General features: G+C 32.9%; 1 protein-coding gene across 1 annotated transcript; it reads left to right on the top strand.

Annotated features, from left to right (window-relative positions):
• Nucleotides 1-4143: 4143 nt before the first annotated feature.
• Nucleotides 4144-9338, top strand: LOC103845650 (calcium-dependent protein kinase 12). Its single transcript, XM_033282715.1, has 6 exons — nucleotides 4144-6049; nucleotides 6611-6754; nucleotides 6833-6985; nucleotides 7073-7356; nucleotides 7440-7664; nucleotides 7750-9338. Exons 1-6 carry the CDS (start codon nucleotides 5503-5505, stop codon nucleotides 7879-7881), a joined length of 1485 nt encoding a protein of 494 aa, XP_033138606.1. The 5' UTR covers nucleotides 4144-5502; the 3' UTR covers nucleotides 7882-9338.
• The last annotated feature ends 53 nt before the right edge of the window (nucleotides 9339-9391 follow it).

Below are 9391 nucleotides of genomic sequence, written 5' to 3'. Positions count from 1 at the left end.
TTCTGAGGATAGTCAATATACTAAGGCTTCTAAATAGTTGACGCAAATACAATTTGTCACTTCTTCATACAAATAATTGTGTGGGTGACACGGTCTTTAACTGTTAATACGTTACTTAAAATATTCAAAACTATCGGTTTGGAAATGTTTAAGCAGCGTTATAAAAATTAGTTTCAAATGCATACAATCGCAATCATCCAGCCACAAAGACAACGTTTGTAAGCAATTATGTCAAAAACCAAACGCAACCGATCTGTATTTGGCCAGACTTATACATAACAGCGACACATGCATGGTTTATTTGTTATTCAATAGTTAATGAGTGTAATATATGTGTAAGCTGAATTGACATAAACCCTAAACAATGTTTATAATAATGGTGTTTAGATTGGAAGGATCCGTTTTTGTAAGAAAATCAACAACAATATATAGAAAATTAATTTAGGAATCGACTATGAGTCTATAACACGTTAAAATACTGACAGGAGTAGTAATAACAGAGATATTAAAACACGTCTGATGGCAAGAGCAATATTAGAATTCTCTCTCTCAAACGCGTAAAAAACCAGATCTGTAAAAACCCTAACTCCGGCCGCCGCTGCTGATAGGCGTGCCGGAGGCACCACCTCCCTCTCCCTTCCTTGTTTTTCTCTTTGCTTTCATTTTCCCCGGTCTCCCTTCGTCGATATGCTCGCGATTCTGTGCTGTCGATGACTTCTTCCGGTGACCTCTTGTGTTCGGCGGTGATGGCTCTCGGCTTCTATGGAGTAGCGGCGAGATACAAGGTGGAACGACGGAGATGAAAGTCGGCTTTTAGGATTGAAGACTTCACCAGATCCGGTTTTCCAAATTTCGAGATCTACGGTGAAGGATTCATGGCGTCGGCGCGTGACGAGGTGTGACGTCTCCTCCACCGCGGATCTACCTTACCGTGTGACGGTGAGACTGCTGGAGGAGTGCTGCGACAGACGGTGAAAAGGGGCTTGTTCTTTGGTTCCCGGAGACAACGTGCGGCATGAACCTTCAACGACGGACTTGTCAACCGGAGTAGAGGTCTCTGCCTTCTGAGGCACGGCGGAGCCGTATTTCCCAGCGCCGGTGATATCTACGATTGTCCCGGCGGTACGTGCTTTGCACCTCTTGAAGCTGTTATTTGGTGATCCTTGCTCGTTTTCCGACGTCAAAATCCGCTTTTCAGTCCGGACATTCTTGTTCGGTTTTGTGGCTTAGGGTCGGGATGGTGACTGCCGGAGGGGTGGAATTTGGTCGGTATGCGCCAGCGGTGATGGTCCTGTTAGTACACGTGCTGAAGGCTTACCATTAGGAGACTAATAGGCGGTTAAAAATTGGTACCGGCTACGTTTTTCATTCTTTTCCGTGTAAATTACTGTCTCCGTACTTTGTGGTCAAATTAGTAGGGTCTAAGAGACGGCCATCTCGTGTCGTGAGTTGGTGTCGTCTCCAAGTGGTGAAAAATACAGCGACGTCCAAATTAGGTAGCGTAGAATCCAACTTAGTGATTCTAGGTGGTACTAGATTTCGTCGTTTGTATGTTGGGTTTAAACCCGTGTGGTTACAATCCTGTATTCACTGTTATTGGTTAATGAAAGTTGATGTTGAGCCAAAAAAAAAAAAAAAAAACAGAGATATTAAAACGAATATGAAGATGAGGTGCCAATGAAAGAGTGGTCCACACTCCACACTGAGACACAACACATTTTTACTTTAACAAAAAGACAAACGAACACAAAGCACAAAAGGTCGAGATCAACAATGTCGTAAATAGGTCCCACAAGCTAATTAAAGAGGATTCGTTACGCACTTTCATGAGATGTGATTACGTGCCACTCATCAACAGCTCCATTGTACCCTCCACTATTATTTGCTGACTCGTATTTCTGTTTTCATATGGTCACATTTCCATACTGAGATTTCTATTCAAATGTATTTTCGAAGTATTTTAGTAACACAAAGATAAATACTCCATGATAAAATGTTTCTAAAAGTATATAAATATTTTAACTTAAACGCGGCAGAGAGCACAATATCGATATTTCAACTTAAGCCTTTCTAGTAGTTGAGATAAACAAAGAGCCCAATTAGTTGAGCCCACTTTATAAGATGCTATGTTGCCCAATGCCTATAACCAAAATATTTTAAAAGGGGTGATTAGATTTGAAAGAGAGAGACGCGAAGAAGTTTAGGGTCTGAGTGGGCACAGTAAGCAAGAAGTGGTAAATTCACCTTCCCATCACCCTAAAATCCTAAATGTCAAAAATGTCTTCTCACCTCCACAACACTCCCACATGGCTATGCACACACTCTTCTAATTTTACTATTCTTAACCACGTTTAAATTTATAAATTTAGTTATGTATAGATAACAAAACAATCCTCTGCAGTGGTGCATAATGAAGGACGGTTAATAAAATAAATAATAATAATGAATGACGGTTCTAGCAAAGCCGGATGAAACATTTGTTTAAAGCCCTAAACTTTTTTAAAAAAATTATATATAAATAGATTCTCAAATTTGTAAAAAAAAAATTCTGGTTTCCAAATTATAAAAATCTTTCTTAGATCGTCTATAGCCCCCAAAATCTCAGGACCGACCCTGAATGTATTAGGAATATTTGATTTCACATGAATATATAAGCATCCAATGAAGTTATGTTTCTCTTAATATAATTTTTGTTTGTGAACTTAGATCATCATTATCAGTCAATTTTTGTATATCAATCTATCAGCTATATAATATTATTCTAGTTAGATTATGAAATAAGATTTTAAAACAAATAGAACCGGTTGTAATTTGACACATGTTTTAAGAGCCCTCACAATTTTGTTTGAAATATGCAAAGCAGTCTTGCTTCTTTTCCATTTCTTTGATTTATAATTCTTCTTCCCTTTGCTTCATAGTTTAAGATGTTTTAACTTCAATACACGCTAATTATTTTTTTTAAAAAAATCTAAGAATTATACATTATACATAATAAATTTAGTCTTAATTATTTTGGTCAATGAATATGTTAAATTAATACATGTATATCTGTAACAGCTTTTAATTACTAGTTGACAACATATTCAACTAAAACAACCAAATCATGTAATTTATCTATATTATTAAAGTTGAAGTACACATTGAAATTGTTTGGCAATATAGACAGTAGTTAAAAAAATAGTACTGTTTGGAAACATGAATAGCAGTAAGTTAGGAAAAAAAAAATGGGCTTGTGCTACTAAAAGAATTAAAAGTCCATTACATTATATTAAAAAGTAATGGTCTATGTTACTTGATATATATATTCAAATCAAAATAATAATTTAAAATTGATTTTTATCAAAAATTCATTCAAAAAAATATATATATATATTCAAAATTTGATTTTTACTAACATATTTTCCTATAACTATTATAAAACTATTTTCAATATATATAAGAAAAATACAATACAAAGCCCAATTTCAAACACCAACTTAAATTATGGTTTTTATATTTCACATTAAATTTTAAAATATATATATGTGATTATTTATATGATTGTATATAAAAAATATTATTAATTATAAGAAAACTTATTTGATGGTACGTATAAAATACAATTAATTATATGATAACACATATTTTGTAACCTATGATGACACATATAGGATTATATATAATAGTGATTAGGGGTGGGCGTTCGGGTTTGTTTTCGGGCTTTTTGAGATTTCGTGTTCAGTTCAGATCTTTGAGTATTTGGTTCGGATTTGGATAACCAATTTAAATAGGTTTGGTTTAAATATTTGGATAGAGAATTAATAATTATTTAAGTATTTTTGGAGTTTTGAGTATATTTTAACTATTTAAGATATTTATGTTTGATTATTTGTATATATTTTCAAGCATTTAAGTGAACTTAAAAGTATCATATATATTCTGGATGTTTATATATATATATATATATATATATTAAATCTAAATATAATTAATATATACGTATATAAATCTATTTTGGATACCGAAAATACTTCGGTTCAGATCGGATTAGATTTCAGTTCTTCAAATACCAAAGTTTTGAATAATTCGGATATTTAATCAATTCCGGTTCGGATTTAGTACTACTTATTCGGATTGGGATCGGTTCAATTCTTCGAATTTGATTTTTTTGCCCAATCCTAAATAGTGACATAAAAATCAAATAGCATCATATTTTTTTTTTTTAAATATACCCGCACGGACGTGCGGGTCAAAATCTAGTATTTACTTAAAGTATCTCCAATGGTGCTTCATTTGCTACTTTTTGCTTCATTTTTTACTCCATTGATACTTCATTTTTTTTTCATTTCTTCATTTTTTGAAGAATTGAACAGTATTTTTTTCAAATTTGAAGAAATACTATTCACTTCTTCATTTTTTGAAGTTATATTTTTAATTACAGATTGATCCTTTAACTTGTTCTTAGTTTTTACTTAAATAAACTATAAGAACTAATATTTCCAACTTAATTTTAAAGTTTTTATATTATTTTTTTTATTCAATTCACTTAAAATATTAAATATACTAAAAACATATTTTTCCTTTTTTACTAATATTTTAGATGAAACACAATTACATAAATAATATAAAAACTGAAATACATGATAAACACCAAACTAAATATATAAAAAAACTTAGTACATCATAAACTAACACTTAATAATCTGGTAAACCACTTCCAGATCCACTAAGATTATTAAAACATTGTCCAAATGAAGTTGCTGCTTTAGAAGGCTGTTGAACATGTTGGAGTTCAAATCACGAAATAAAATTTTATTCCTTTCTTTAAATTTCTTCAAAGCATAATCCTTATAGTGTTCTTGTGTTATTTATTTGTTATGTGTACTAATTATATTATATGATAATGTTTATTTTATATTAATTAGAAATTGTGGTGAGCTATTGTTAAAATAAAATAATTGGGTAAAATTAATAAATTAGCAAAAGTAAAAGGTGTTATTGATAAATAATGATAAAACTGGAAAAAATTTTTGGAATATTCTTTTTTGAAAAAAAAATTCATTGGAAAACATACTTTTTCATTTTTTTTAAGAACTTCATATTTTGAAGAAAAAAAATGAAATTTACCATTGGAGATGTTATTTTTTTTTTTTGAATTGAAAATGTTATTACCATTTAATAATGTGAAAAGAAAGAAAGAAAACTCAAAAAGGAAGGTAATTAACTGTACATTTGCTCAATAAAAGTTGTCTTGACTTCCCTTTCTTCAACGCCTTTTTTTTTTTTTTTTTTTTTTTGCTAAGAATGTTAATATCATTAACTAGTAATGAAAGAGATTACAAGTTGTGAAACCTGAACCAAAGAGCTTCGAGAAGCTAGTTTAGTTTTACAAGCCGCAAAAAAAATTAAAAAAGCTTGTAGAACATGATAGGACTAATCTAGTAAACTAGATTAATTCTTCAACGCCTTAACAAGATAGTTTCTTTCCTCATTATTTTCTTCTTCTTCATCTTCTTTAACAAAATGTCAGACTCTCAAACTATGGCCAGCGAATCAAGAACCAGTTGGGTTCTCCCTTACAAGACCAAGAACTTGAAAGACGATTACGTTCTTGATCGTGTGCTCGGACAAGGACAGTTTGGAACCACTTTCCTCTGTACTCATAGCGAGACGGGTCAAAAGCTTGCCTGCAAATCTATACCCAAAAGGAAGCTTCTTTGTCAAGAAGATTGCGATGACGTTTTGAGGGAGATCCAGATAATGCATCACTTGTCTGAATACCCCAACGTTGTCCGGATACAAAGCACGTACGAGGATGCCAACGACGTGCACCTTGTGATGGAGCTTTGCGAAGGTGGTGAGTTGTTTGATAGAATCGAGAAGAAAGGTCATTATAGTGAGAGAGAAGCAGCTAAGCTCATCAAGGCCATTGTGGCGGTCGTGGAGGCTTGTCACTCTCTTGGTGTTATGCATAGAGATCTTAAGCCTGAGAACTTCTTGTTCTCTTCTGATGATGAAGATGCTTCGCTTAAATCTACCGACTTTGGCCTCTCTGTTTTCTGCAAACCAGGTCTCATTTTGATTCTTTCCACCTTTGACTTTTGTATATTCTTCTTCTTTTGAATAGGGTCTCCACTTTGTGGGGTCCCAAATCTTTTTTTGTTTTGTTATATATAACATGCATAAATGTTAATATATGGTAAATGTTAACTAATAAATAAATAAAATTATTATAAAAATAGAAACGAATATTAGTTTAGTTTTATAAAATTATTATTAAAATAAATAGACTATCTCTTTATTGCAATTAAGTTTATAGTTTAATTTTTTTTGAACTTTTTTTTTACAATAATAATTTTATTATTTTAAATTAGTCACCAGTTCAGAAATATAAATCAGTGGCACATAAACAACATGGTATATAGAAAGAAATTTTCTCTTAATATAGTATACAATTTGGATTATTTATTTTTAAAATAAATATTACAATAATTAAAAAAAATCAAATAATAATAATTTATAGCGTCCCTAAAATCTAAGGACTAGTTCTGCTGGTTTGGTCCATGAGATACTGTTTCATTGAACCCTTGTTTGTGTGTGTTTTGGGCACGCATCCCTTTGTTTCTGTCAGGTGCAACGTTTACACAACTTGTTGGAAGTGCATACTATGTGGCACCTGAGGTTTTACATAGGCATTACGGCCGTGAATGTGACGTATGGAGTGCTGGAGTTATCCTCTACATTATGTTATGTGGTTTTGCTCCTTTTGATGCTGGTTAGATTCTCCAGTGCCTCTCTTTCTTTCTCTTTGCGTTTCAATTTCTCAATCTCATGTGTCCTATTTTGTATCCAGGAACTCAATATGGGATCTTCAGAAAGATTTTACAGGGTAAGCTGGACTTTGAGACCAGTCCTTGGCCTAGCATTTCCGAGAGTGCCAAGGACCTTATAAAGAAAATGCTTGAGAGCAATCCAAAGAAAAGGCTAACTGCTCATCAAGTCTTGTGTAAGCAGCTCTCACCTTTTGAGAGCTTAGACTGTGATGTATATATTCTTGCTATGTGTGTTGATTCATGTGTTGTTATTTTTTCAGGTCACCCTTGGATTGTGGATGATACTGTTGCTCCAGATAAACCACTGGACTTCGCAGTAGTGTCTCGCCTGAAAAGGTTCTCTGCAATGAACAAACTTAAGAAGATGGCTTTACGTATAGTTGCAGAGAGACTATCTGAGGAAGAAATCGGTGGGCTCAAAGAACTGTTCAAGATGATAGACACAGACAACAGTGGGACCATCACGTTTGAAGAGTTGAAAGATAGTATCAGACGTGTTGGGTCAGAGCTTGTGGAATCAGAGATCCAAGAACTCCTGCAAGCAGTACCTAGCAACTCTCTTCTCATATATTAACTTTCACTAAGTAAAATCCAGTATCATCTTATGATTGTGTGTGTGTGTATCAGGCTGATGTTGATGAAAGTGGAACAATTGACTATGGAGAGTTTTTGGCTGCAACAATCCACTTGAACAAGCTGGAGAGAGAGGAGAATCTAGTGGCTGCATTCTCTTTCTTTGACAAAGATGCAAGTGGTTGCATCACTATTGATGAACTCCAACAGGCTTGGAATCAGTTTGGTATAAAGGATCCACATCTTGATGAAATGATCAATGACATTGATCAAGACAATGTAAGTATTAGTTACACAAAGATCTTTTGATTGTTTCCTTATGAAGGAGCTAGGATGAATGTCAATGGTGTTTCAATTCTTGTAGGACGGACAGATAGACTATGGAGAGTTTGTGGCAATGATGAGGAAAGGCAATGGCAATGTTGGAATCAGCAGGAGAACAATGAGGAACACTCTCAGCTTTGAGAATCCTCCTCCTCAAGAGTCAAATGAATGACTTAAACTTTTTATTTTACCGAAATTTTCTTGATAGAACTTGCTGTTTCTGTTTAATTCCAACTCTGACTAGTGTAATTGGAATTAAGCTCTTACCAATTATCAAACTTTGATCTTACCATGGGAAATGACAGAGTACAATGTAACCTTATCAAGTGCTAGGAGAAACACATAAAGAATTGCTTAATGATGCAGAAGATGAACAAAGCTCTCTAGAAGACAACAGTGTCAAGCGTGGTGCCTAGTGAGGGACAAAGCTCTCTAGCAGTTACTTAACAAAATTATTGAAAGGCATTTTATTTAGTAAGGTAACTTGGAAGAAGTAGTAGATGGTTGTAAAATGTAAACAACATGAGTGAGAATCACAATGTCGTGTTAAAGAAAAAAATATTCGACGCAAACAACTAGTAATAACATTGTTAGAGGATATAAAGATGAGATGCGGTGTGTCTAGTAACATGCATAAGATTAATCCAGGAGATGCATGATACATGACTAATCAGATTAATAGCAACGGCCAATTGTTACAGCCAAGCAAAAACGAGTCTTATAAATGTCAGCCGCCGAATAAATGGATCAATGTAATTAATGAAAGTCATGCTATATGTAGATCTATTCAGTGCTAAAATGACATGAAATATATCGAAATGGCATAAGCGAACAAGTTCAGTACTATTCTGAGATGACATGACCACGAGTCCATGACCACTTAGATTTTCTCTTATGTTAGAATCAGATTTTCATCATGAAAAATTTTCTTTTTAACATTTTCACCAATAAATAGAGTATATAATTTATACTTCTAAAATCTTAATTTTTCCTCTTCTATTTCGCTAATAAGCTTCTCTAATTTTAGTTTCATTCCCGTAGAGGAGTGTACGATGACTGTTTCCGTACCTCCTTTTTATTCTCTTTTATCAACAAAAAAATCTAACGAACATGATCTATACACAGGATTAGTTTCCTAAGTTTTTGTCTAAATGTTATCCACAAATCCTCCTTTTGCGATAAAAGTTAAGCAACATACTCTCTTTTAATTTAGAAAACTAAAACGAAAATTCCTCTTTTGATTATCTTTCCTAAGTGTTCGCCTGATGCACATTATTTAAAGTATTTATTTCTCAATCAGTTCATATAATTTGAGAGTTCACTTGAGTTTTTGAAATGATAACAAGTTATATTTAAGGGAAACTATAAAAAATATCTCGTAATTCTATTTGCTCTTATCAAATTTAAAACATAATAAAGTTTCTTTTATAAGAAAAATCAATAATGAAGTCATGACTTATAACAATTTTGTGAAATGATAATTCAGTCTGAAATAAAATATCCTAGTCAATCAGTGAAAATAACAAGATAAACTTAACCAGTGGCAAAACAAGAAGATAACCTAGTCAATCCTTAAAATCGAAAAATCTAAAATTAGATTTGAAGCTTAATTGTTGGTTTTTATAAAAACTAACTTAATTTTTTCCGTGCATTCCAATCCTAAAATTTTAATTAAGTTATTG

Source organism: Brassica rapa, chromosome A10, assembly GCF_000309985.2.
Source record: "Brassica rapa cultivar Chiifu-401-42 chromosome A10, CAAS_Brap_v3.01, whole genome shotgun sequence".
Classification (NCBI taxonomy): Eukaryota; Viridiplantae; Streptophyta; class Magnoliopsida; order Brassicales; family Brassicaceae; genus Brassica; species Brassica rapa.
The sequence above is the reverse complement of the archived record's forward strand: the minus strand, read 5'-3'. Positions and strand labels throughout refer to the sequence as shown.

Bases quoted from the DNA above. Each gene is read 5' to 3' on its own strand.
- LOC103845650 (XM_033282715.1), top strand. From the start codon at position 5,503: ATGTCAGACTCTCAAACTATGGCCAGCGAATCAAGAACCAGTTGGGTT. The intron at 6,986-7,072 runs GTAAGCAGCTCT...TTATTTTTTCAG, and splicing joins AACTGCTCATCAAGTCTTGT to GTCACCCTTGGATTGTGGAT. The intron at 7,357-7,439 runs GTACCTAGCAAC...TGTGTGTATCAG, and splicing joins TCCAAGAACTCCTGCAAGCA to GCTGATGTTGATGAAAGTGG.